Raw genomic sequence first — 26,574 nt, 5'->3', positions numbered from 1 at the left:
TTAGGCAGCAATGTTTATGGGGTTTATGAGGACATGGCCTTTATGAGGAGAGCCTCTTATGCAGTATATGGGCTTTCTGAGGACAGCACCTTTATGATGTGTATGGGCTTTATGCAGAGAGATCTTTTATGATGAGAGCTCTGTCATGAGGTGCATGGGGTGTATGAGGAGAGTGCTTTTATGACATTTATGGTGTTTATGAGGACAGAGCCTTTATGATGTGAAGAGCCCCTTCTGAGGTGCACAGGCTTTATGAGGACAGAGCCTTTATGAGGTTTATGGCATTTATGAGAACATCTCCTTTATGACAACAGCCCCATGAGGAGGTTTATGGGCCTTATGACGACAGGGGCCTTATGAGATCTGCACTGTTATGAGGTGTGTGAGGGTTATGAGGACAGTGCCTTTATGAGGCTGCCCCATTATGGGGTGGATGGGTTCGATGAGCACAGAGACCTCCTGAGGCCTGCCCGTTCTGAGGTGGATGGGGTTTATGAGGAGAGAGACTTTATGAGGAGAGACACTCTAGGATGGCCCCTTTATGAGGTTTATGGGCTTTATGAGGACAGCACCATTATGACATCTAAGGGTGTTATGAAGACAGACCTTTTATGATGAGAGCTCTTTTATGAGGTGTTTGGGCTCTATGAGGCCTGCACCATTATGAGGTTTATGGGCTTTATGAGAGCAGTGTCTTTATGAGGCCTGCACTGTTATGAGGTGGATGGGGTTTATGAGGGCAGAGCTTTTATGACGTTTATGGGGTTTATGAGGACATGGCCTTTCTCATGGGAGCCCCTGATGAGGTTTATGGGCTTTATGAGGACAGCACCATTATGACATGTATGGGCTTCATGAAGACAGAGCTTTTATGATAAAAGGCCCATTATGAGGTTGTTTGGCTTTACGAGGACAGTGCCTTTATGGGGCCTGCACCATTATGAGGTTTATGGGTGTGATGGTTCGGACCTGGCTCCCTGCCAAACGCCCAAAATCAGAGTAACAACCCCCTTCCCCTCCTTTCTTCCCTTAGGACAAAGGAAAAGAACTATAAAACATTGAAGAACCCGAAAACAAGCTAATTATATAAAAACATATATATTTACATATGTTACAGTTATATACAGTTAAGATGCTATGTACACAGCACAGGGAATCCAAACACCCCCTAAAGGGAAAGGGAAAGGGGAAAAGGGGACAAAAGGGGACAAAAGCGGACAAAAAGGGACACCGAACAGATATACACAATCAAACTCAAGAACTATCCTAATAACTAGCAAAACAGATCTCACCATGTCCCTTAGAAAAGCAGGATTGGCAGACACGGCCAGCACTCTCCAATCTCCCACGTGGTAGGCCAGGGGTCACTGAAGGCCTCAGCCTTAGGTAAGCGAGACCAACACAAGGACCCCCTGCCCTGAACCTGGCAGGAAGAGAAGAGAGCGAGGTCTCTGATCTACAACTTATTCATACTCTGGTTTACGTAAAAATCGTATGGAATACTGGGTACATGGCCACTTCCTTGTTTGCAAGCTGGTCACCAGGAAGGCCTAGACCAAAACCATCACAGTGAGCCACTCTTGGCAATCCATGCACACATGGAGCTTCCTGTGCTTTCACCTTTTCTCTGGGAGGAATCTTCATTCTTATGCCATCTGGGGACTCAGACTGACAATTTCAGCACGGGGGTTCTGGCACCAAACAAATGAAGTTCCAGCCAGGAAAAAAAGCCCTCACCCTCCATCTCTCCTGTTCAGTTGGTGAGCCACTCTTGGCACTCCATGCACACATGGAGCTTGCTGTGCTGGCACCTTTTGTCTGGGAAGAATCTTTATTCTTTTTATTTTTTCCGTCACACTGACCATTTCAGTGCAGGGGTTCAGGCACCAAACAAATGAAGTTCCAGGCAGGAAAAAAAGCCCTTACCCTCCATCTCTCCTGTGAAATTGGTGAGCCACTCTTGGCACTCCATACAAAAATGGAGCTTCCTGTGCTGGCACCTTTTGTCTGGGAGGAATCTTCATTCTTATTCCTTCTGGGGACTCAGACAGACCATTTCAGTGTGGGGGTTCTGACACCAAACAAATGAAGGTCCAGCAGACGACCCCAGGGGTTGGCTCAGGGCAGATTCCTGAACACAGGGACAAACCCGCTGGGAGTTACAGGGATGTCTGTAAACCCCATGTGCCGTGGGGGGTGCAGGTGTGGTTGGGAAGGGAAAGGAGGAGAACACGGTGAGAGCAGGAGCTGGAGGAGCAGCCCCAATGCTCCCAGCTCCCAGCCCTTGCCCAGCCCAGCAAAGCCCAAGCAAGCCCAGCCTGGAACTTCTAGCCCCATCTTCCCAGCTCAGGAGCTCTGTCAGAGAGAACAGCCTCGGGCTGGGCGATTCTCCCTGGGCACTGGCTGTGCTGGAGCTCCCTGGACTGGCTGAGGGAGGGCCTCACCGGAACAGAGGTTGTGCTGCTGTTCAGCTCTTGCAAGTGAGGCTTTAGAGGGAAAAGGAAAGCTCTTTATTTCCACTGCTGGCTGCAAGCTCTGCACAAGCCTCAGGCCCTGGGATACAGGAGAACTGCAGGGAGCTGGGCCCTCTGCCTTCAGTTTTGCTGAAGGGGGCAAAGGTGACATCCCAGGAGACCAGTGACATCACAGGGGTCTGGTGACACCACAGGGGACATCAGTGACATCACAGAGGACCAATGACATCATTGAGGATGGCGGTGACATCACAGGGAAAGCCGTGACATCAAAGGGACAGCGATGAGGTCACAGGGACAGCAGTGACATCATTGGTGACATTGGTAACATCTCATGGGACAGCAGTGACATCACTGGAGATCAGTGACGTCACTGGGGACAGGGATGACATCACAGGGACAGCAGTGATATCATTGGGGATGTCGGCGAGATCAGAGGGACAGTGGTGACATCATTGGGGACACTGGGGACACCCCTGGGGACACCAGTGACATCACAGGGACATCAGTGACATTCTTGGGAAACCGTGACGTCACAAGGGACTCTGGAAAACAAAGGAATAGGTCTGGTATCACAGGGAAATCAGTGACAACCCCTTTCTCTTGGGAGTGGGACCCCAAAAGTGGAGGGGACTGAGGTAATGTGAAATGGCTGGGAGAGGTGAGAAGAGAAAGGAAAGGGTAGGGTGGGACCCCAAACTGAGCACGGGGGGCTAGAAGTGGGGGATTATCTGGAAGAGGTGAGAGACGGTTGAAAAATTAGAGTTGGGACCCGTAGAGTGATCCTGGGAGGGCTGGGTATAGTGGAAACCATGGAAAAGTGGGAGGAACAGGGAGAAGGGTGGAAAAGGGGGGTGGTCTGGCAGGTCCAACGGTCCCATGGGGGTCTTTGGGCAAAGTGGGGTTGGGAATAGGGGGGTGCCCCCTGAGCTCCCAACTGACTGTGGGGTGCTGGGGCTGCTGGATCCAATCTCAGCCTTGGGTTATGCCAACAGGATCAGTTTAGAGGAATTACAGAGGTGGGACTGAACCACTTTTGTCCCCAGGTTTTAATGATGACAAATCAGATCTATTGATAGAAATGAATTATTTAGGGTTACAAATGATCAGACAAAAGATCTTCATCAGAATTATTTTCTGCACAATAGAAACACTAAAACTACCAGTAGTACAGCATAAGATAGGACAGTGCTCTACACTAAAGCAACTGTTGAAGCAATTCTACTCAAGCTGGCACCAAAGCAAGAATTATGAATTAGAGAGGGATGGAACTCCCCCAGACCAACGCTCGTGGGGAGATCTCTGCTCTCAACCTCCAGCAGTGACCTTGGGGGTCCCAGCCAAGGCAGGAATCTCCACACACCCCCCAAGAAGGGCTCTGTTGGCACAACCTGCCCCTGGCAAAGGGGACTGGCCCTTTCTGCTAGAAATGGATGGACTGACAGTCACTGGACTCCAGAGGTTGCCTCACAATCAGGGGGTCATTCGGGGTGGGAGCAGCGGCCGAAGCTCTTCCCGCAGTTGGGGCATTCCTAGGGCTTCCCTTACCGGTGGGTCCGTTGGTGTGAGGTCAAGGCAGAGCTCTGTTTGAAGCTCTTCCCACACTCCCCACACTTGTAGGGCCTCTCCCCGGTGTGGATGCGCCGGTGGCTGATGAGGTTGGAGTTCTGGTTGAAGCCCTTCCCACAGTCGGTGCAGCGGAAGGGTCTCTCCCCTGTGTGTGTCCGCTCATGCCTGAGGAGCTTGGAGCTGGCTGAAACCTCTTCCCACATTCCAAGCACTTGTAGGGCCGTTCCCCAGTGTGGATGAGCTGGTGCCTGACGAGGTGGGAGTTGCATTTGAAGCCCTTCCCGCAGTCGGTGCAGCGGAAGGGCCTCTCCCCTGTGTGTGTCCGCTGGTGGTGGACGAGATTGGAGCTGGTCTGAAACCTCTTCCCACATTGAAAGCACTTGTAGGGCTGTTCCCCGGTGTGGATGAGTCGGTGCCTGTGGAGGTTGGAGCTGGTCCTGAAGCTCTTCCCACATTTCCCACACGTGTAGGGCCGTTCCCCAGTGTGGATGTGCTGGTGTCGGATCAAATCGGAGCTGTCCCTAAAGCTCTTCCCACATTCCCTACATGTGTAGGGTCGTGCCCCAGTGTGGATGTGCTGGTGTTGGATCAGGGTGGATCTGTGCCTGAAGCTCTTCCCACACTCCCCACATGTGTAGGGTCGTGCCCCAGTGTGGATGTGCTGGTGTTGAATCAGGTTGGAGTGTCTCCTGAAGCTCTTCCCACATTCCCTACACGTGTAGGGCCGTTCCCCAGTGTGGATGTGCTGGTGGGTGAGGAGGTCTGAGCTCTTCCTGAAGCTCTTCCCACATTCCAAGCACCTGAAGGGCTTCTCCCTGCTGGGAGGCTGCTCAGGGACCACCAGCTCGGAGCTCCGGCTCAAGCTCCGGTCGCCTTCCCGGCACAGGACGGGTCTTTCCTCCTCAGAGCTCCCTGGGCTGGCTTTGCAGCCCCTCCTCCGGGGGCATCTCCGGGCCTTTTCCTCCCCGCTGCCTTCCTGCACCGGGGAGCCCTTCAAAACGGCCTCTCCCAGCAGGCTCTGCCGGGGGGATTTGTCCTCCGTGCTCTCCGTCCTCAGCTCGGGGCCTGGGGCAGGAAGGAAGAAGGACAGGCAGGGGATTTGCCTCTGGCCAAGAGGGAAGGCCAAGGACATCCCCCCCAAATCTGGTCCCCACAGGCACCACAAGACAGGGCCAAAGGGGCACTGACTTCCTCCTCACCTGCCTGAGGGGCCCGTGGCTTTTTCATCTTCTTCGCAGCCTTCTCCTCCATCCGCCCAAGCTTTGGGAAGGACAAATCCTGCTGTGGGGGAAACAAGGGCTGAGCGCGTTGCCTTAAGGGTTCCTCCTGCCCAAGTCCATCTCTAGAACTCACCAGGCATCCTGGGACCATAAAAACCTCCAAAACACCAAGATTTAGCCCAAAAATCCCCAGCCAGGAGCTCCTCCTCTCTGGTCTCTCCACTTTGGGATTCTGGAGGTCCCCCCTGTCCGGGCTGCTGGGAGTCCCGTGTGTATTTGGGGTCTCCCCTCTACGGGGTCCCTGCCCTCCCTCTCCAGGCTGCTGGAGCTCCCAGGAATCCAAGACTCCCCCATCTCCCAACTTCAGGGTTCTGGGGGACCTCTAAACCATCAAGATTCAGCCCAGAAAAACCCAAACCACCAAGATTCAAGCAAAACCCCGTCAGAAATAGCAAGAAGACCCTTGCCCCCAAAATTGCAAAAAGTTGAGATTCAGCTGAAATATACTCCAAATTATGAAAATGAGCCCAGAAAAATCTCTCCCAGGAGTTCTCCCTCTCTGCTCTCTCCTGTCTAGGGTTCAGAGGGTCTCCCCTGCCTCGGAGGTTGGGGGTCCAACTTAGGGATGCTGGGAGTGTTGGGGGTCCCAAGGGTCCCTTCTCCTCTGACTCTCACCTTTGGGGTGCCGCCTTCCCACACATTCCCCCTCTCCAGGTTCTCCACCTTGTTGTCCCAGGGGTCCCCACTCTCCAGGTTTCCCCTCCGCTCCCCCCGTTTCAGGCTCCCGGGGGTCCCGGGGCTCCTCCCTCTCCGTGCTCCCCCTCCAGCCTGCCGGGGGTCCCCCAGCTCCGGCATCGCCCGCTCCACCCTCGGCAGCTCCCAGGGGGACCCCAAAACTGCTGTGTCTCCCCAGCCAGCCCCGGGCTGACAGTGGCCCTGACCCTGTCCCTGCTCCTCCCTGCAGGCTCCGTGGCCGGGCACACTTTGTGTTCCTGGGGGCCACCAGCTCAGCAGCTGCAGCCGCTCCAATCAGCGCCCGCAGCTCTGCAGCAAAGCCCCAGCTCACCTGGCACACAGGGCATGGACACAGCACCTTCTCCCTGCTGGGCACTCCCAGCTCAGCCTCTTCCCCAGCACGGGGCTCTCCTGCCTCAGCACCACCTCTGCCTTCCGCTTCTTCTCAGGGCCACCTCAGGGCCAGCTCTGGGCTCACCTCCGGGCCATTGCTCAGGGACACCTCAGGGCCTGCTCTCCAGCACAGGAACCTGCAGGGAGGGCAGATGATGTGCAAGCCCAGGGGGGCCTGCTTGCACTGGCCTGGGGGCTTCTTTCTCCTGCCACAACCACCCCACAACTTCTCCTGCTTTTCTAACCCCACATCTTTGCAGACTGCCCTTGTCTCTGTGTCTGCACAGACACATCTATCCCCTGTGGACAGAGCCTCCAGCATGTGCTGCCCTGGCAATGGCACCCAGAGAATCCCAGAATCAGCCGGCTTGGAAAAGACCTCCCAGATCATCAAGTGCACCCCTTGATCCAACCCCGCTGTGGTTCCCAGACCGGGGCACGGATGCCCAGGGGAGGGGCTTTGGGGATTGGGGCTCTCCCAGTACAGCCCAGTGCCCCCTCAGTGCCCTCCCAGTACAGCCCAGTGCCCCCAGCACAGCCCACTGTGCTCCTGTCCCAGGGTGCCGGGTGATCCCTCTTTGCTGGGGGTTTGATTGGGATTTGGGGCGTTTTAGAAACCTCTGGGTGCATTTTGGGCGAGTTAAAAGGGGTCTTGGAAGCATTCGGGGTTAAAAGGGATCTGTGGGGAGAGGGAATTAAAGAAAAAATGGTGGTTAGGGGACATTTGGGGGGGGCTATTGGGGCCTGGTGGGGACAGGAGGGGCAGCATCATGAGCAGGTGAGTCCTGAGACCCCCCTGGGGTCCCCATAACCCTCCTGGTGCCCTCAATTTCCCACTTGGCACCCTGAGACACTCCTGGTGTCTCCAGTGTCCCCAGGGCCTCCCCATGGCCCCAATTCCCCCCTTGAAACCCCCCATTCCACTGTCCCCAAACCCCTCCCCACTGTCCCCAAACTCCATCCCTGATGTCCCCAACCCTCCATCTCCCCCCAGAAGGACCCCCCTGGACCCTCTGACCCCCAAAATGGCCCCATCCCCCCATACTCACAGAAAGGTCAAGGGCATCTGGGGACACGTGGGGGAAACTTGGGGGCTTTGGGGAGCACTGGGTGATTACTGGGGGATACTGGGACCCCTGGGGAGAACCAGGGGGCATTGGGAGGGACAGGGTGATTACTGGGGGATTACCAGGACACACGGGGGGACAGTGGGAGGTTACTGGGCCATACTGGGGGTTACTGGGTGCTCACTGGAGGATCATTGGACTGTACTGGGGGGCAGTGGGAGGTCACTGGGAAACACTTGGTGGTCACTGGGGGATTACTGGGCCATACTGAGAGCCACTGGGAGGTCACTGGGCTATACTGGGGGCACTGGGATCCCCTTACCCACATGTGGTTCATCTGCCTCACAAGACTTTGGGTGGCACCGCCAGGACCCCTCCCCTGAGGACTGGGAGACCCCTTAAACCCCACTGCTGGGCTTTAGGGGACCCCTAGGATCCCCTCCCTGTGGGGTCTCTGTGTGTTGAGTTTGGGGGTCTCTGGGGTTCGGGGGGGGCATCAGGACCCGCTTTCCCTGCGGTCGGTCCGCCCAGCCGGCAGGGGGCGCTGTGGCACGAGCGGCAATGGCGGCGCCGCGCGAGAGCTTTATGGGAGTTGTAGTTCGCCTATGGGGACTCCGCCGGCGCCTGCGCAGTGCAGCCATGGCGTTTAAACCTCTCTCCTGAGGGGGTTCCATGGCCCCAGCCCTTTCAGGGACCCCCGAAACCCCTTCAGGCACCTTCACCCTCCCCTCTGAGCGCCCTCAGGACACCAAATCTCCTCCGCGACCCCCCGAGAGCCCCTCACGGACCTCGAAACCTCCTCGGGAACCCCCGAGGCCCTCCTCTCCACTCTGCCGAGCCCTCCAGCCTTCCCGCCCACAGCCGCGCTCCCCGCAGCCCCCGAGCGCATCCCCAGCCCCGCCGCAGCCCCCGCCAGGGCTCACAAAGTCGGAGCAGATCCAGCTGCCGCCGCCATCGCTTTCCCGGCAGCCACCGCGGGGCTGTGCGCGCGCACCGCCGGCAGAGACCCCGCCCCGCCCCCTTTTCCGCGCGGGGCACGCCGGGAGTTGTAGTTGCAGCGGCTCAAAGCTCCAAACTCCCCCAGACTCAATTCCCCACGGGCGTTCCTGGGGCAGAGCGGGGCAGAACCGGGGCGGGGACGGGACGGGCATTGGGTGGAAATCGTTATAAAAACTGTAACCCCTGCGTTGGAAGGGATGGGTGTGGGTTTGTATTCCTGGAGCCTCATGGAAACCTCTGCTGCTTCTCTGACCCCTACCTAGTTGGGCCTGGAGTCTTTTTCCTCTGCAGCCTTTTAGGCAGCAACGTTTATGGGGTTTATGAGGACATGGCCTTTATGAGGAGAGCCTCTTATGAGGGGTATGGACTTTCTGAGGACAGCACCTTTATGACCTGCATGGGCTTTATGCAGAGAGATCTTTTATGATGAGAGCTCTGTCATGAGGTGTGTGGGGTGTATGAGGACAGTGCTTTTATGACATTTATGGTGTTTATGAGGGCAGAGCCTTTATAATGTGAAGAGCCCCTTCCGAGGTTCACAGGCTTTATGAGGACAGAGCCTTTAAGAGGTTTATGGCATTTATGAGAACATCTCCTTTATGATGACAGCCCCATGAGGAGGTTTATGGGCCTTATGACGACAGGGGCTTTATGAGGTCTGCACCATTCTGAGGTGTGTGAGGGTCATGAGGACAGTGCCTTTCTGAGGCTGCCCCATTATGGGGTGGATGGGTTCTATGAGCACAGAGACCTTCTGAGGCTGCCCCATTGTGAGGTGGATGGGGTTTATGAGGAGAGAGACTTTAGGATGGCCCCTTTATGAGGTTTATGGGCTTTATGAGGAGAGCACCATTATGACATTAAGGGTGTTATGAAGACAGAGCTTTCATGATGAGAGCTCTTTTATGAGGTGTTTGGGCTCTCTGAGGCCTGCACCATTGTGAGGTTTATGGGCTTTATGAGGGCAGTGTCTTTATGAGGCCTGCACTTTTATGAGGTGGTTGGGGTTTATGAGGGCAGAGCTTTTATGATGTTTATGGGGTTTTATGAGGACATGGCCTTTATCATGGGAGCCCCTGATGAGGTTTATGGGCTTTATGAGGACAGCACCATTATGACACATATGGGCTTTATGAAGACAGAGCTTTTATGATGAAAGCCCCATTATGAGGTTGTTGGGCTTTATGAGGACAGGGGCTTTATGGGGCCTGCACCATTATGAGGTTTATGGGTGTGATGGTTCGGACCTGGCTCCCTGCCAAATGCCCAAAATCACAGTAGCAACCCCCTTCCCTCTCCTTTCTTCCCTTAGGGCAAAGGAAAAAAAACTATAAAAAATTGAAGAACCCCAAATCAAGCTAATTACATAAAAACATATATATTTACGTATGTTACAGTTATATACAGTTAAGATGCTATGTACACAGCATAGGGAATCCAAACACCCCCTGAAGGGAAAGGGAAAGGGGAAAAGGGACAAAAGTGGACAAAAAGGGACACCGAACAGATATACACAATCAAACTCAAGAACTATCCTAATAACTAGCAAAACAAATCTCACCACATCCCTTAGAAAAGCAGGATTGGCAGACACGGCCAGCACTCTCCAATCTCCCACGTGGTAGGCCAGGGGTCACTGAAGGCCTCAGGCTCCAGATAAGCGAGACCAACACAAGGACCCTCTGCCCTGAACCTGGCAGGAAGAGAAGAGAGCGAGGTCTCTGATCTACAACTTATTCATACTCTGGTTTACGTAAAAATCGTATGGAATACTGGGTACAAGGCCACTTCCTTGTTTGCAAGCTGGTCATCAGGAAGGCCTAGACCAAAACCATCACAGTGAGCCACTCTTGGCACTCCATGCACACATGGAGCTTCCTGTGCTTTCACCTTTTCTCTGGGAGGAATCTTCATTCTTATGCCATTTGGGGACTCAGACAGACCATTTCAGCACGGGGATTCTGACACCAAACAAATGAAGGTCCAGCAGACGACCCCAGGGGTTGGCTCAGGGCAGATTCCTGAACACAGGGACAAACCCGCTGGGAGTTACAGGGATGTCTGTAAAACCCCATGTGCCGTGGGGGGTGCAAGTGGGGTTGGGAAGGGAAAGGAGGAGAACACGGTGAGAGCAGGAGCTGGAGGAGCAGCCCCAATGCTCCCAGCTCCCAGCCCTTGGCCAGCCCAGCAAAGCCCAAGCAAGCCCAGCCTGGAACTCCCAGCCCCATCTTCCCAGCTCAGGAGCTCTGTCAGAGAGAACAGGCCGGGCTGGGCGATTCTCCCTGGGCTCTGGCTGTGCTGGAGCTCCCTGTGCTGGCTGAGGGAGGGCCCCACTGGGACAGAGGTTGTGCTGTGGGAATGGTCAGTTGTTTGTGGATGTGTGTTGGTGAAATCGGGAGCACGCGTGGCTTGGAGCAGACGTGCGGTTGGGGCACTGATGCTTGTTCTTTTTCAGATGACAGACATCTTCTTCTTCCCCTTCCTCTTTGCTGTGTGGATGGTGGCCTTTGGAGTGGCCAGGCAAGGCATCCTGAGGAAGAACGAGCACTGCTGGGAGTGGATCTTCCGATCGGTCATCTACGAGCCCTACCTGGCCATGTTTGGCCAGTACCCTGATGATGTGGATGGTAATTACCTCCTGGGGGGATCTCTGCTGGGTGGCTGGGTGGAAGGCTCTGTCCTTCTGGAGGTTGTCCAGGCCTGTGTTGACCTGTGTGTTGACCCTTTGCCTCCAGATCTGATGGGGAGGCAGGGAGGGAGGAGGCCACACCAGCTGTGGTCAGAGCAGAGCCCAGCAGAAAGTGGAGGAGAGGACTCACAGTTTGCTCTCCCCTCTGAGGTACCACCTACAACTTTCACCGCTGCACCTTTTCTGGGAACGAGTCCAAGCCCCTGTGTGTGGAGCTGGATGCCAACAACCAGCCCCGCTTTCCCGAGTGGATCACCATTCCCCTTGTCTGCATTTCCATGCTCTCAACCAACATCCTCCTCGTGAACCTGCTCGTGGCCATGTTTGGGTACGTAAGAAAGGAGCCATCACTTCCTTGGGATCTCTGGACCAGTGTATCTCTGGGAGGGGGAATGGAGTCCTGGAAAACAGCAGGAAGCCAGCCCTCGGGCTCTGCATTTCTCACAGCAGTCTGATGGAAGCTGGTGCAGTGTCCTGGGGAGGGATTGAGGTTCCTTCCAGCCCAAACCAGTCCGTGACTCTGTGGCTCTGTGAAACCATGCCCTGGTGCAGCACAGAAATGCTGTATTCCCTGGCTCTGATGGGGCTCTCTGAGTATCTAATCCTGGGGGTGTTTTCTGTTTCTTCACCCATTAGTTACACGGTTGGATCAGTGCAAGAGAACAACGACCAGGTGTGGAAGTTCCAGCGTTACTTCCTGGTGCAGGAATACTGCAGTCACCCGACCATCCCCTTCCCTTTCGTCATCTTTGCCTACGTGCTGAGGAAGTGTTTCAAGTGCTGCTGTCAGAAGGAAAGCAAAGAGCCATCCATTTGTTGTGAGTTGGATTTGTCCTTTCTGCCCAGAAGTCGTCTCTGTGGCAGGTGCATTGGAGTTCCTGCTTGGCATTCTGTGCCTAATCCAGGCAGTTGGTTGTTTGCTGGGAAATTACCAAGGGCATTGTAAGACCTTGGAGGAGCTGGTTGTGCTGGAAGGGAGGAGCAGCTCATTCATGTTGTCTGTCATAAGCAAATCCACTCTGTTGCTTGAAGCCTCTTGGGTAAGATTCAAATCTTCAAGTCGGAGTTATCCAGTGTTTTCTTGTCCGAGCCATTTTGAGGTAGAATTACCTCATGTGTGTAAATCAGTGAAGACTTTGGATTCATCCTATCAGTTTAGGGCTGCCTGTGCTGCTTTCCAGCTTTGCAGGGTTGTGGTTTAGTGTTTTTTTAAATTTGTTCTGTTTGCTGGTCCGAGTCATGACACCAGAATATGTTATAAGTAAAATGAAACTGAGCTGAACTATAGTAATAAAAATTTATTGAAGATTTATAGAAAATGCAAATAAGCAAAACAGCATTCTGGGCGGTTGGAGAGACCCCTGCTCCACTCACGGCACGCAAGCGCAGTAACTTTTATTCCCTTATCAGTTTCCCTCCCATAGTCACTTGTTATCCTTATATTGGATCCGAGTTTGCAGGTCTGGTTCTGGTTGCTTTCCCTGAAGGCCCGTTTTAGTTGCCAGGTGCTTTCCTGTCCATAGTTTTAATTAGTCTTTAGTCCTTGAAACCTGGTGTGTTAGGTATTTCCAGATGTCCATCTTGATTCTTTGTATCGTTTTAGTTCTTGACCCTTTGATCCTTGCCCTTCCGTTCGTTACTTAATGTGTGCAGAGACAATAGGTTCTTTGGAAAAAAAGGATGCAAAAATACTTATTCAACAAGGCACAAAAATTTGTCTTTCTAGCTAAAGAACAGCAAGCTGCATGCCTATCAGCTTACAATGCTGATAGATTAATGAACCGTTCTACAACTTACAGTCTCCTAACCTTAACAGAACAGTGATTATAATAACATATATATGTATAAAAGAATATAACATGCACTACAATTTAATGAGTAAACTACTATTCCTAATTTGATGAGTAAATTAAACTACTCCTACTTATTACAGATGCAAGCGTTTCCTTGGGCTATGGGCACCGGAGGGCAGACGAGCAAGGTGAGTATTTTCCTTCCAGCCTGAGTCCAAGGTTATCTCCGACCCCTCTTGTCAGTGGTCATTCTGTGAGCGTGTTTTTACTCTTTTTTTTCGAGGTGGGATGCAAGTGTTTGTTTGGGCTATCGGCACCGGAGTGTTTTGGCGCTGGCCTTGTGGGCAATGGCAGGGTAGTTCAGGGCTGTGCATTTAATCATTGCCCTCTTCCTTTTTGAGGTGCCAGCCCGGCACTCTTTGGAAAGAAATGAGCATCCCAGATGAGTTGGAGAGGTATCAAAAAGGAGCAGGGGTCCAGGGAAGTGTCAGAAATGCCACTGAAAGCTTTTGTTCCCTGTTGCAGGTGTGCCATGCAGTGGGAGCTGCAAGCTGCACCTCTTGCTGGAGGCAGTGACACGAGGACTTGGGGGCACCAATCCTAAACAAACACTCCACTGCTCTTTTGTGATGGAGTACACATTGACCACAACTCCCAGAATGCTTTTTTAACACCCTTGCTGTGACCCGAAACGCCATAGTCATGGGCTGTAGTTTCGTTTCTGGAATGGGCTCCTGGAAACCAAGCAGCCAACACCCCATAGGTCAGAATGAAGCCCCACCGGTGTGCCATGAGGCCCATTGTGATGTCACAGCCTATCTTCTGCATTCTGGAATAGCCCCTGGAAACCAAAGAACCAACACCTCACAACCCCACAGTGCAGCCCCACCCATCTGCCAGGGGACTCTGTGAAGTCACGGCCTTTCCCCCAGGAAAGAAAGCCTTTAACCTTTGGGTTTCAGATGCAGTTGACATCCCTGGGCACTCCATGGGCAGCAAGAGCTTTCTTTTCCTGCCACCTTTTACCTGGGAGGAATCTTCAGTCGTGTTCAATTTTTTAAGTCAGACTGGCAATTTCAGTACAGGGCTCCTGCAAGCAAATGACAGCACTTTCCCCTAGAAAAGAAAGTCCTTACTTTCGGGGTCTAAGGTGCAAGTGGTGGGACAACCGTGGTACTCTATCGGCAGCAAGAGCTTTCTTTCCTGGCATTATTTGTCTGGGAGGAATCTTCATCGGTATTCAATTTTGGAGTAGGTCTGACAATTTCAGAGCAGGCCTCCAAAAAGCGAATGACAGCCCTTTTCCCTAGGAAAGAGAGCCCATAGCCTCAGTCTCTCAGGTGCAACTGGTGGGCCACCCTGGGGACTCCATGGGCAGCAAGACCCTTCTGTCCTGGAAGCTTTTGTCCAGGAGGAATCTTGGTCTGTCTTCAATTTTGGGAGTTGGACTGGCAATTTCAGCGTGGGGTTTCCACAAGGGAACGACAGCCCTTTCCCCCAGGAAAGGAAGCCCACAACCTTTGGGTGTTAGGTGCAGTTGGTGGGCCACCCTAGGCACTCCATGGGCAGCAAGAGCTTTCTGTCCTGGCATCTTTTGTCTGGCAGGAATCTTTGTCCATAGTCAAATTTGTGAGTTGGACTGGCAATTTCAGTGCAGGGCTCCTACAAGTGAACGACAGCCCGTCCCTCCAGGAGAGAAACCCCTTACCCTCGGTCTCTTCTTCTGTTCCTTAAAGTAGAACCTGCAGGGCAGCTTTCTGCCATCTCTTGTCTTGGGAATTGTGAAGATAGACGCCCCTGCTATGTGTTACACCTCAGACAAAACCACCTTTTAACTCCTTTCCCAACCTTTCCCAAAGCCAGGATTTTATGGACGTCCTGTAAATATCTCCCAATCTTACCCAAGCCCACAAACCATGGCAGAAACCTCTCAGCCTCACACTGCGTCCTTCCCGTTGGTGTGCCTTATGTACAGGCAAAAAACCTCAAAATCAAGCACCCTAAATTAATGACCTGTTCTTTTTCCCAGAAAAGAAGGCGTGGAGAACTCTCCAGACCAGGCAATTGGAAGATCTTTCCAAAACTCCTTTGGTACCTGCTGCAGGGCCAACAGTTCCTCTGGTCTGCCGTGCCAGGGCTACTTTGTCTCATCTGGGTCCCCAGAAACTGTCAGCAAAAGCCAGGGAAGAAAATCTCTGATCAGCTGGTTAGGTTCAAGAGTTGAAGGGACATGGGGATTGCTCTCTAACACGTGGACATCAGTTCTCAAAACTTTGAACTATTTATACATTTGAGCAAACAAAGGAATTAATGTCCATTGCCTTATGAGGTCTGTAACTCTCTGAATTAATTCTTATTCTCTCTTCTATTGGCTATTTGCAGGATACTTAGTCCACAATTTTTGTCCTTTTCTTATTTTTCCCTGGCTAGGGAGAGTCTCAGTGATTGTCTGTGTTAGTTTTGTCTTCATCTCTGGTTTCTGTGTCTTTATGGCTTAGGAATTCTGCATTCTTTGTGTCCCAGTCCCAAAAATTGTTTTCTCTCTCTGGTCTATGACCACTGAAGTATGACAGGCCTTACACTTTCCATTTGTTTTTCTAACAAAGGATGCCCCCTGACCTGGTCCATCATCCATTGTCTATTTCACCGATTCAATCTCCTGCCAACAATTTTCTCCCCACTGCTGCGTGGGCTCCTTTGTCAGGAAATAGAACTTGTTGGGTAACAGTCCAGTCTTGTTTCACATTTTTCATGGAGACCTTCATGAGGGGATTGAATCTTCCATGAGCAGATTGGCAGATGACCCCAAGTTGGGTGTTAGTGTCGATGTGCTGGAGGGTAGAAAGGCTGTGCAGAGGGACCTGGACAGGCTGGATCTCTGGGCTGAGACCATGGGCATGAGGTTCAAGAGTGCCTTTGGTGCCTTCTGGCCACAAGAACCCCCTGCAGCTTGAGGCTGGGGCAGAGAAGCTGCAAAGGGTGGGAAAGGCCCTGGGGGTGCTGGTCAACAGAGGCTGAACCTGAGCCAGCGGGTGCCCAGGTGGGCAAGAAGGCCAAGGGCATCCTGGCCTGGATCAGAAAGAGTGGGGCCAGCAGGAGCAGGGCAGGGATTCTTCCGCTGGACTGGGCACTGCTGAGGCCACACCTGGTGCCTTTGCCTCTGTGATTTCTTTGCAGTGGCCACCCGTATTCTGAGAGGAGCAGAGCCACGGGCCGGGGAGCCAAGCGACAAGGTCAAGTGCTCTTCTGATGGCCTTTTGGGCCTGTATCCGAAATAGTGTGGGCAGCAGGAGCAGGGCAGTGATTCCTCCGCTGGACTGGCTACTGGTGAGACCCCACCTGGCGTGCTGTGTCTGGTTCTGGGCCCCTCAATTCATGAAGAACATTGAGGGGCTGGAGTTTGTTGGAGTTGGGCAAGGGTCTGGAGTGCACATCCTATGATGAGCAGCTGAGGCAACTGGAGAAGAGGAGGCTCAGGGCTGACCTTCTCACTTTCCAAAACTTCCTGACAGCAGGGTGGAAGCAGGTGGGGTCAGCCTCTTCTGCGAGGCAACAGGCGATTGGGCAAGAGGACGTGAGGACCTGCCTGTCAGGGGATGATTGTCGGGGAAAAGATCAGGAATTTTTGAACAGCAACAGGGATTAGGTATTGAAATGGGCTGCCCAGGGAGGTGGTGCAGTCACCGTGCCTGGAGGTGTTTAGGGACAGAGTGGACATTAGTGCTGTGGTCTGCTTGACGTCCTGGGGATGAGTGGTAGACTGGATGCCTGTTGATCTCTGAAGTCTCTGCCAACCTCATGGATTCTGGCCTTCTGTGCCATCCCAGCCTTTGGGACAGAGTGCTGGTGGCTCAGAGGCTCCGTCCTTGCCTTGCCTTGCCCATCTTCTGGCTGCCAGGCAAGGGCCTTGTGACATCACAGCCTTTGTAGAACAGCGCGGGGGCTGAAAACTGTCAGCGCTCTGTCCCCGTGCACAGAGCCCGGGCAGAACTTGGCTGGCAGGAATGGCAGAGACTGTGCAGAGGGGTCAGCTCTTCCCACAGCAGCACGATGCCCAGCCAGGACATCTCCTGGTTCCTCAGGCTCTCTGTGCTCCTGCTCTTGCCTGGCAGACTCGAGCCTTGCAGCCGTCCCACAGGTGCCATTTCTGATAACCGGGGTTTTCCTTAGATGGTGCCTTGATAAAAGTCAGGAGCGGCTTTAGAGAGGGCAAGGAGGGGGGTCAGGCCGGTGGGATGGTGCCAGCGGGCCGTAAGCCCAAAGTCAGCAAGTCCTGGGGCCAACAGGGTGTCAGGAGAGGACTGGGAGCCCCCAGGGAGGAGGAAAGCTGGGCAGGCCCCAAGGCTCCTGGGCCTCTCCCTCGCCAGCCCTTTGCCCAAGGCCCCGAGGCAGAGGTGGGCTCAACCCCTGGGCAGGAATGGGGCACAGGCTGAGCCCCAGGGACAGCAGACACAGGAGGCCTGGGCTCTTCTTCCTCCAGCGTCTGCCTGGGGCAGCCCAACCAGACCTGAGGCTCTCCAGGACAGGCCAAACCCAGCCAGAGAGGGCTCAGCAGATCATAGAGGATCTTTTTGTCAGATGTCATTGTGTGAGCCTCTTTTTGTTCTTTCTTTCGAGGTGGGATGCAAGCATTGGTTTGGGCTATTGACACCGGAGTGCACACGAGCAAGGTCAGCATTTTCCAGTCAGCCAGAATCCAAAGTTATCTCTGACCCTTCTTCTCAGTGGTCATTTTGTGAGCGTGGTTTTGCTCTTTCTTTCGAGGTGGGATGCAGGCGGTTTTGAGGCTATCGGCACCAGAGGGCAGACGAGCAAGGTGAGCGTTTTCCTTCCAGCCATGATCCAAGGTTATCTCTGCCCTTCTTGTCGGTGGTCACTCTGTGAGTGTGTTTTTGCTCTTTTGTTTCGAGGTGGGATGCAAGCATTGCTTTGGACTATCGGCACCGGAGTGCAGACGAGCAAGGTCAGAATTTTCCTGCCAGCCAGAATCCAAGGTTACCTCTGACCCTTGTTGTCAGTGGTCGTTCTGTGAGCGTGTTTTTGCTCTTTTGTTTCGAGGTGGTGTTATATAGTAAAATGAAACTGAGTTGAAATATAGTAATAAAAATTTATTGAAGATTTATAGAAAAGGCAAATAAGCAAAACAGCATGCTGGGTGGCCGGGGAGTCTCCTGCTCCACTCATGGCATGCAAGCGCAGTGATCAAAACCAGTAACTTTTATTCCCTTATCAGTTCGCCTCCCATAGTTACTTGTTCTCCTTCTATTGGATCTGAGTTTGCAGGTCTGGTTTTGGTTGGTTTCTTTGCAAGTCCGTTTTAGGTACCAGGTGCTTTCTCCTCCCATAGTTTCAATCAGTCCCTAGACCTTGAGGCCTAGCGTGCAGGCATCTCCAGATGTCCATCTTGGATATTCTCTATCGTTTCAGTTCCTGACTCTTCAATCCTTCTCCTTTTTTTCGTTACTTTATGCGTGTTGTGAGACAATAAGCTTTTTAGAAAAATAAGATACAAAAATATTTACTTAACAAGGCACAATGGTTTGTCTTTCTAGCTTTAGAACTGCAAACTTCATGCTTTTTCAGCTTACAATGCTGATAGATTAATGAAGCATTCTACAACTTACAGTTTCTTACCCGTAACAGAACAGTGATTATAATGACATATATATATAAGAATATAACATGCACTACAGTTTAATGAGTAAGCCCCTATTACTAATTTGATGAGTAAATTAAACCACTACTACTCATTTCAGTTGGGTTGGCAGTGCCACTGGTGGGGAGCTGTGACACCCCTGGGGCCCTGACAGGATCTGTGTTCCCAGGGATCGCCGCCAAGTACCTGAGGGGACGGTACCAAGAGCTGCAGCTCATCATTGACGGTGAGTGAGGGCAGTGGGGGCTGGTGAGGGGAGCTCAGACTCTGAGCAGGGAGCTGCAGTCCTGCCCTGGCTGCAGAGGGCTCTGCTCCCTGCACGGACGAGGGGCCGCATGGGCAGAGCAGAGACAGATTTCAGGGGCACAGGGGTGTTGGTGGGCAGCACCTTCTGGCTGATCCCACTTGGCCCTGCTCCCTCCTGGCCACGGCAAGAGCTGGGTGGGATGGCCCTGGCAGGAGGGGCTCCTCAGGTCCCCACCAATCCAGGCTCTGACCTTGGCTCTGTTCCTCTCTGTTCCAGCCCTTCAAGTCCATGAGAGCTGACAGGAGCCCTGCTGTCTCAAAACTGGCACTAGAAACCATCAGCCTTGTTACAGCTGTGCAGAGAGCTCCCTACCCCAGGTTCCAGCAGCTCCAAGACCAGCTCTGCAGGGCATGGAATACGCGCCCTTCTCTGTGGGGCTGTGTGCGCCTGTGCTGCTGTAGCTGGGAGGAGAGTTGATCCAGGCAGCTCTGTCTGCTGGGGCCACCTCAGCCTGCGGGGAAGACACCTCTTCTCTTCAAACCCTTCCTATTACCCCAGTGTAAATAAATATTTTCATACACAGAGGCCCAGGAGCTTTTTTTGGGTCCCCAGTGTCCACAGGGCATCGGGGAAGAGAGGACAAAGGGCCCTTGGCTCAGCAACACTTGCCCAGGTGTGCAGTGGGGAGGGGAAAGTGCCCCAAAGGCCCTTGGCCTTGGGGGGTTCTGCTGGAGCCTCAACGCTTGCAGCAGAGCGGATGGGCAGAGCCTGGAGCTGTGGGGATCCCTGAGAAGCTGGTGCTTGGAGGTGGCCACAAGGCCTGTCCCAGCCAGGAAGCAGCACTATCGCGGGTTTCGGGGTCCCGCGACAAGACCCAGTGGCACATTTTGTACGGGAGACGAGTCACGCAGAAGATGACCCACAAAATGGCTCTTTATTAAAACAAGAAGACAGCTTATATACAGGGGAATACAGAAGGTTCAGGAATAGAGGTAGGACCCCGGCTAGGAACATCAAATCCTGAGAGCTACTGATATGGGAACTTGGAGGGATAGGCTAAGGATATGTGAGGCTACTCAGGGGGAAGGGAGAGCTAGGGGAACAATGGGGGTTTGTGTCCTGGGTGCACAGACAGGGGAATCTTGCTGAGGCTGCAATGCTGCGGCCTTGTAGCTGGTTCCCAGGCAGTTCTGCACAGCTACAGTTGCTAGAAATCTTCTAAATAGATCTCTTCTTCTGAGCCTTCCTTGCAGCTTTTTTCCATCTTTCTCCACTCTCTGTAGGCCTCTTCTGGTCCACCCCCGACATCCCCCCACTTCCTTCCCATTTCCCCTCATTTTCCTTCCATTTTTCCCCATTTCCCCCATATCCCTCTGTTTCCCCCTCACAATCCCATTTTGTCCCATTTCCCTCCCATCATCCCCCCTTTTCCCCTATTTCCCTCCCATTCTTTCCCATTTTACCCCCTTCCCTCCCCCATTATGCCCATTTTACCCCATTTTCCCCTATTTCCTTCCCGTTATCCTCCTTTTCCCTCCATATCCCTCCCATTTCCCCTCATTATTCCCTATTTTCCCACATTTTACCCCATTTTCCCCCATTTTTCCCCATTTTTCCCCTCACACCTCTTCAGACCTTCCCCCTTCCTGCCCCGCCCTCTGGTTTTCCCGCCTTTTCCTCTCAGCCAATCAGCGCCGGTCTCATTGGGCCCCCCAGCCAATCAGCGCCAAGTGCGGGAAATTTGAACCCCAACAGCCAATGGTGTGTGAAGGGGCAGGGCAGGGCAGGGCAGGGCAGGGCAGGGCAGGGCAGGGCAGGGCAGGGCAGGGCGGGGCGGGGCGGGCAGGGCAGGGTGGGGCAGGGCAGGGCAGGGCAGGGCAGGGCGGGGCGGGGCGGGGCGGGGCGGGGTGAGGCGGGCGGGGCAGGGCAGGCAGTGGGAGAGGGAAAGGGAAATTGGGAGGGAAATGGGGGTATTTGGGGGGGAATTGAGGGGTGTCCTGGGGGGATCATTGGGGATCTGGGCAGGGGCTGAGGGGACAATGGGTGTCCTGTGGGGGGCTCAGTCGGGGAAACCCCCCTTTCCCCCCTTTTAACCCAAACCCCCTTTTTTCCAGCCTTTTATCGACCATCACTGACCCCATTAAGTACAGGGGGGGGTCTAGGGGGTCCCTGCCACCCAACCCCTCCAGCTGTCCACACCCCAAACGCAGAAAATCCAAATGCGATGCTGCCAAATTTGGCTCCAAATTCACCCTTAATCCTTCTCAGGAGTGTCCCAGGGGGCTCCAGTGGGGTCCCCATAGCAGGTTGCTTCCCGGCCCCCAAAGAGGGTGTTTATCACTCAAAAAATGCCCTTGCCATGGGGGCTCTTCAAGCATGAGGTGAAATGAAGTCGGTGGACATGAAGCGGCTTTGGGGGGTGGGTAACAGACCCCCAGAGACCCCCTGAATTGAGGGGGGGCTCTGAAGGAGCTGGGGCGGGGCTTGGTCGCCCTTCTGGGGGGTTTTTGGGGAGGGGGCTGCTGGGGGAGTGCCACAGGAGCCTCAGGGGGACTTTGCTGAGGGGGCACTGGGGACTCCCAGAGCTTGAGTTCCTGCTCAACCACCAGAACAGGGGGCTGTGGACACAGGTGGGACTCCCCTCAAACCCCGATTTTTTCTCCCCAAACCGACATTTCTCCTTCCCAAACCATGGCTGGATGGAGGAGGAATAGGCTGCGAGGAAGAGGAAGTTGCTGCGGGGCCCCCAGGCAGGTGAGGAGGAAGTCAGTGCCCCTTTGGCCCTGTCTTGTCGTGCATCTCCCAGCCAAGCATCACCCCCGGCTGCAGGACAACCCCGCTGGCACCACCATCCTGCCAGAGCTGGATTTCAAGGGATGTCCTTGGCCTTCCCTCTGGGCTCGAGGCAAATCCCCTGCCTGTCCTTCTTCCTTCCTGCCCCAGGCCCCGAGCTGAGGACGGAGAGCACGGAGGACAAATCCCCCCGGCAAAGCCTGGTGGGAGAGGCCGTTTTGAAGGGCTCCCCGGCGCAGGAAGGCAGCGGGGAGGAAAAGGCCCGGAGATGCCCCCGGAGGAGGGGCTGCAAAGCCAGCCCAGGGAGCTCTGAGGAGGAAAGACCCAGCCTGTGCTGGGAAGGTGGCCAGAGCTTGAGCTGGAGCTCCAACCTGGAGGTCCCTGAGCAGCTTCACACCAGGGAGAAGCCCATCAAGTGCTTGGAGTGTGGGAAGAGCTTCATCAAGAGCTCCCACCTCCTCACCCACCAGCTCATCCACACTGGGGAACGGCCCTACACGTGTAGGGAATGTGGGAAGAGCTTCAGGCAGAGCTCCAACCTGATCCAACACCAGCACATCCACACTGGGGAACAGCCCTACACATGTGGGCAGTGTGGGAAGAGCTTCAGCCAGAGGCCCAACCTCTACAACCACCAGCTCATCCACACTGGGGAACGGCCCTACAAGTGCTTGCAATGTGGGAAGAGGTTTCAGACCAGTGGGGATCTTCTCAGGCATGAGCAGACACACACAGGGGAGAGGCCCTTCTGCTGCACCTACCTGTGGGAAGGGCTTCAAACAGAACAGCAACCTTGTCAGGCACCGGCACATCCACAGTGGGGAGAGGCCCTACAAGTGTGGGGAGTGTGGGAAGAGCTTCAACCAGAGAGGTAACTTGACCTCCCACCAACGAACACACTGGTAAGTGAAGCCCTAGGAATGCCCCGACTGTGGGAAGAATTTTGGCCGCTGCTCCCACCCCAAATGACCCCCCTGATGGTGAGGCAACCCCACAGGTGAGTCACTGGAGTCCAGTGACTGTCAGTCCATCCCTTTCTACCAGAAAGGGCCAGTCCCCTTTCCCAGGGGCAGGTTGTGCCAGCAGAACCCTTCTTGGGGTGTGTGAAGATTCCTGCCTTGGCTGGGACCCCTCAAGGTCACTGCTGGAGGTTGAGAGCAGAGATCTCCCCCCGAGCGTTGGTCTGGGGGAGTTCCATCCATCTCTAATTCATAATTCTTGCTTTGGTGCCAGTTTGAGCAGAATTACTTCACCAATTGCTTTAGAGTAGAGCACTGTCCTATCTTATGCTGTCCTACTGGTAGTTTTAGTGTTTGTATTGTGCAGTAAATAATTCTGATGAAGATCTTTTGTCTGATCATTTGTAACCCTAAATAATTCATTTCTATCAATAGATGTGATTTGCCATCCTTAAAACCTGGGGGCCAAAAGTGGTTCAGTCCCACCTCTGTAATTCCTCTAAACTGAACGTGTTGGCATAACCCAAGGCTGAGATTGGATCCAGCAGCCCCAGCACCCCGCAGTCAGTTGGGAGCTCAGGGGAGCCACCCCCTCAGCCCAAAGACCCTGATGGTACAGTCAGACTGTGTAGACCACCTCCCTTTTTCTACTCTTCTCCCTGTTCCTCCCACTTTTCCATGGTCTCCTGTTACAATCTGCTTAAATACTGCAGAAAGAACTTGAGATTCAAATATTCCCTTAAGCAAAACTAAAACTCACACAATTACACAATTTATCTGTTGATACCAAAAACTGATTTTTATTAATTGCTAAGAGATGCAAATAAAAAGGAAAAATAAGAAAAGGTTGGAAACTGCTAAGATTATTTCTAGAAGCAGAAAAAAGATATCACCGAAAACTTCTTTTTCCCACTGAGCTGTTCTGTATATGGGGGAAGAGAAGCAGTTTCTGCCTTTTTTTCTCTGTCTCTGCAGCTTTTGGATGTTATCTCTGTAGCTGCAGGGGTCTGACAGCTTTAGTTCTCTGCAATGCACCATGTGTGGTTTCACCGCTCACGCCCCTGTCCCAGGCCCTGCAGGGTCTCAGCTCAGCCGAAGCTTTGGGCCCTCAGAAATATGGTCAGGGTAGAAGGACAAGGTAGAACTCCCACATGTGGCACGGTGGTCTCAGCTCTCTCCAGGCCGGCACAGTTCCAGTCTCCGGTGGCAGGCAGGCAGCACGCGGTGGCGGAGAAAAGGTGAGGGGAGGTGGGCAGAGATTCTCGGCTACAGTCACCAGTTCTTCTCCCTTTCCTCTCCCTGATTTTCAAAAATTTGTCCTCAACTTTTATAGTGTTCAAAGGAGGTTGAACGTGGTTTCTTGGCATGTAGCCAGTTTAGATGTTGGAGATATGATAACCATAAACAATAACTGGATCTATTGGCAGGAAAAGTGCCGTGGGAAGTCCTGGTGGGAACTTCTGGCAAAGAGCTGACAGAGAATGTTTGATAGGAAGGTTTTGACAGGCAGAAACAATTTTTGGCATTCGTATATTATCTATGTGTTGCAGATGGTTGCCATGGTAAGTGCCGTAACAGGGAATGCATCATTGTTACCATGGTAACCGACCCTAGTGATGGGAATGTATGATGGTTGCCATTGTAACCGTCCATAGCAAATGGAATGCATAATGGTTGCCATGGTAACTGACCATAGCAATGGGATAGTATGATGGTTTCCATGGTAAGCTACGCATCAATAGGAATGCATAATGGTTGCCGATGCAAAATGTATTAACCTAGCCTAGCAATGTAAATGCACAATGGTTCCCATGGTAACCCACATGACAATATGAATGCATAAAGGTTGCCATGGTAACTGGAGTATTAATGAGAATGCATAATGGTTACCACGATAACCGACCGTAACAATGAGAATACATAAGAGTTGCCATGATAAGCGATGTAAGAACCAGAATGCATAATAGTTGCTATGGTAAGCAGGGTAACAATGGGAATGCATAATAGTTTTCATGGTAACCGACGTAACAATTAGAATGTGTAATTGTTGCCATGGTAAGCGACTTCACTATGAGAATGGGTAATGGTTGCCAGGGTAACCAGCATAAGAATGAGAATGCATAATGGTTTCCATGGTAACTGGTGTAACAATTTGAATGCATAGTGGTTGCCATGGTAACCACTTGTAACAATGAGAATGCATAATGGTTACCATGATGTAAGGGGGGTACTTTTGATTTAGATGATCAATGGAGCACAGAGGGGTGAGAAAGTGATTATATTCACATGTGAAACCAGCCAGAATGTTGTACAGTGTAACTTTATTGCACAAGTTCACTGTAAGGTGTATTAAATACGAGGACGACCAAAATAATAAAACTGGGCATCTTATGATGATGGCCTAAATTCAGCTTTTATTCTTTCATCCAGAATATTACATCTTGTCTTCACACACCTGCACTCACACTCTCCTGTAGAATCTTACATACTAAACCTATTCTTAGCTCTGTTATCTATAATTTACCACTAGCCTTCACATATGATTGGATGTTCACCTCTGATTTACATTCTTTTCCATACTGCCAGGCACCACGGTCTTGCTGCATCCTCCAACAGTAAGGTTCATTGTGCCTTTAGCAAAGTTAACTGGACGTCCCCCATTATCAGAGCTGAGTTCCTCCTTGGCTTGGCTCCACCCTGCAAGAGAGATACAAATCCCCTTGAAACACAATGGTACAGGTCGTCCATAGGGCTGAGGAAGGTGATGGAGAGGAAGATGATGTGGGCAGGGGTCGTTGGTTCCTTGCCCTACAGTGGGGCACGCCCAGACTGTTGCCATGAGGGGATGAACGGGCGCTGTTTGGCTGCCACTCAAGCACCACCTTCTGCTGCGTCCTGGCCCTACGTAGTGTAATGTAGAGCTGATGGAATGGGGTGTCAGCACTGCTGGGTGGAGCGATGCTCATCCTTCCATCCACACTGTGCTGCTCTGCGGGGACACCCGCCAAGCACGGGCACCAACCAGCCCTGCAGAGCCTGGTAGGCCTGGCCTGTCTGTGCAGGTGAGCACAGTTTATTGATAGGAAGCAAGAGGCAAAGCAAACGTTTTATATCCTTTTTCTTGTGTCTTTTTAATTCCCTTTTTACTAGCTAATGCTGTAACAGAGGCTGTTCGTGGCATTGTATGAATGCCAATAGATAAAGTAGTGGTTTTGTATTCTTTTTAAGCTTTTGATTCTCTTTGCTAATAGTTCTTTTTACTCTCATTGCAACAAAAGATATTTTGTAGTGTTTGAATGACTGTTGTACTTGTCTTTATTCCAGACGTATTCTTGTGAACCTGGTACAGACAGTGATGTCATGGTTGTCCCTGTGATGTCACCAGTGTCACCGATGATGTCACAGGTGTCTCTGTGATGTCACCCTTGTCCTTGTGAAGTCACCGATGTCCCCAGTGATGGCACTGATGTCCATGTGTGGGGTGCTTAGCTGAAAAAAGACACACTATGGACAAACCATATGAATTGGCCTCAGTTAGGCCTGCCCCTGACATAGCCAGAAGCCTCTTTGCAAGCAGTGGAAAGATACAGGAGCAGTGATAACAGACTGCAGGAATGTAAACAAAGAGAAACCTGTGACAAAAACAAGGAGGAGTTTTAGGAGAAAAACAATGTCTTCATATCGCGTGGACATCTGTGTGCACCCAATAGTGTGTCAGTAATACACACTCGGTTTGTGGGTTACAGCAAATAACCAATAGTTTGAAAGTGATCACACCCCGGGGGGTAGTGAAAGTATATGAGATTGGGTTGTGTAAATAAAGTGGAACATTTGCGTAAATCATCCTGATTTGTGTGCAGTTTGTTCTGAAAGCTCCTCCACCAACATCCACGTTATATCACAACTGTGCCTCTGTTGTCACCAGTCTCCTGTGACATCACTTGTCCCCAGTGATGTCACCAATGTTTCTGTGATGTCAC

At 52.6% G+C, this 26,574-nt stretch overlaps 1 protein-coding gene and 4 pseudogenes across 1 annotated transcript; 2 read left to right on the top strand and 3 right to left on the bottom strand.

Moving 5' to 3' along the window:
* The window catches only part of LOC126653184 (zinc finger protein 239-like), a 49,981-nt pseudogene extending 43,018 nt beyond the window's left edge, over positions 1-6,963 (bottom strand).
* Positions 1-26,574, bottom strand: part of LOC126653183 (zinc finger protein 239-like) — an 89,213-nt pseudogene that overhangs the window by 43,018 nt on the left and 19,621 nt on the right.
* LOC126653185 (gastrula zinc finger protein XlCGF49.1-like) overlaps positions 3,516-26,574 on the bottom strand; it is a 40,976-nt pseudogene continuing 17,917 nt past the window's right edge.
* On the top strand, positions 10,895-19,141 carry LOC126653187 (transient receptor potential cation channel subfamily M member 8-like). Its single transcript, XM_050340704.1, has 7 exons — positions 10,895-11,084; positions 11,297-11,474; positions 11,783-11,964; positions 17,704-17,755; positions 17,850-17,902; positions 18,765-18,821; positions 19,119-19,141. Exons 1-7 carry the CDS (start codon positions 10,895-10,897, stop codon positions 19,139-19,141), a joined length of 735 nt encoding a protein of 244 aa, XP_050196661.1.
* LOC126653186 (gastrula zinc finger protein XlCGF7.1-like) lies at positions 21,687-22,541 on the top strand (annotated as a pseudogene).

The sequence above is a fragment of the Myiozetetes cayanensis genome, unplaced genomic scaffold (genome assembly GCF_022539395.1).
Source record: "Myiozetetes cayanensis isolate MyiCay16 unplaced genomic scaffold, myiCay2020 scf94, whole genome shotgun sequence".
Classification (NCBI taxonomy): Eukaryota; Metazoa; Chordata; class Aves; order Passeriformes; family Tyrannidae; genus Myiozetetes; species Myiozetetes cayanensis.
The sequence above is the reverse complement of the archived record's forward strand: the minus strand, read 5'-3'. Positions and strand labels throughout refer to the sequence as shown.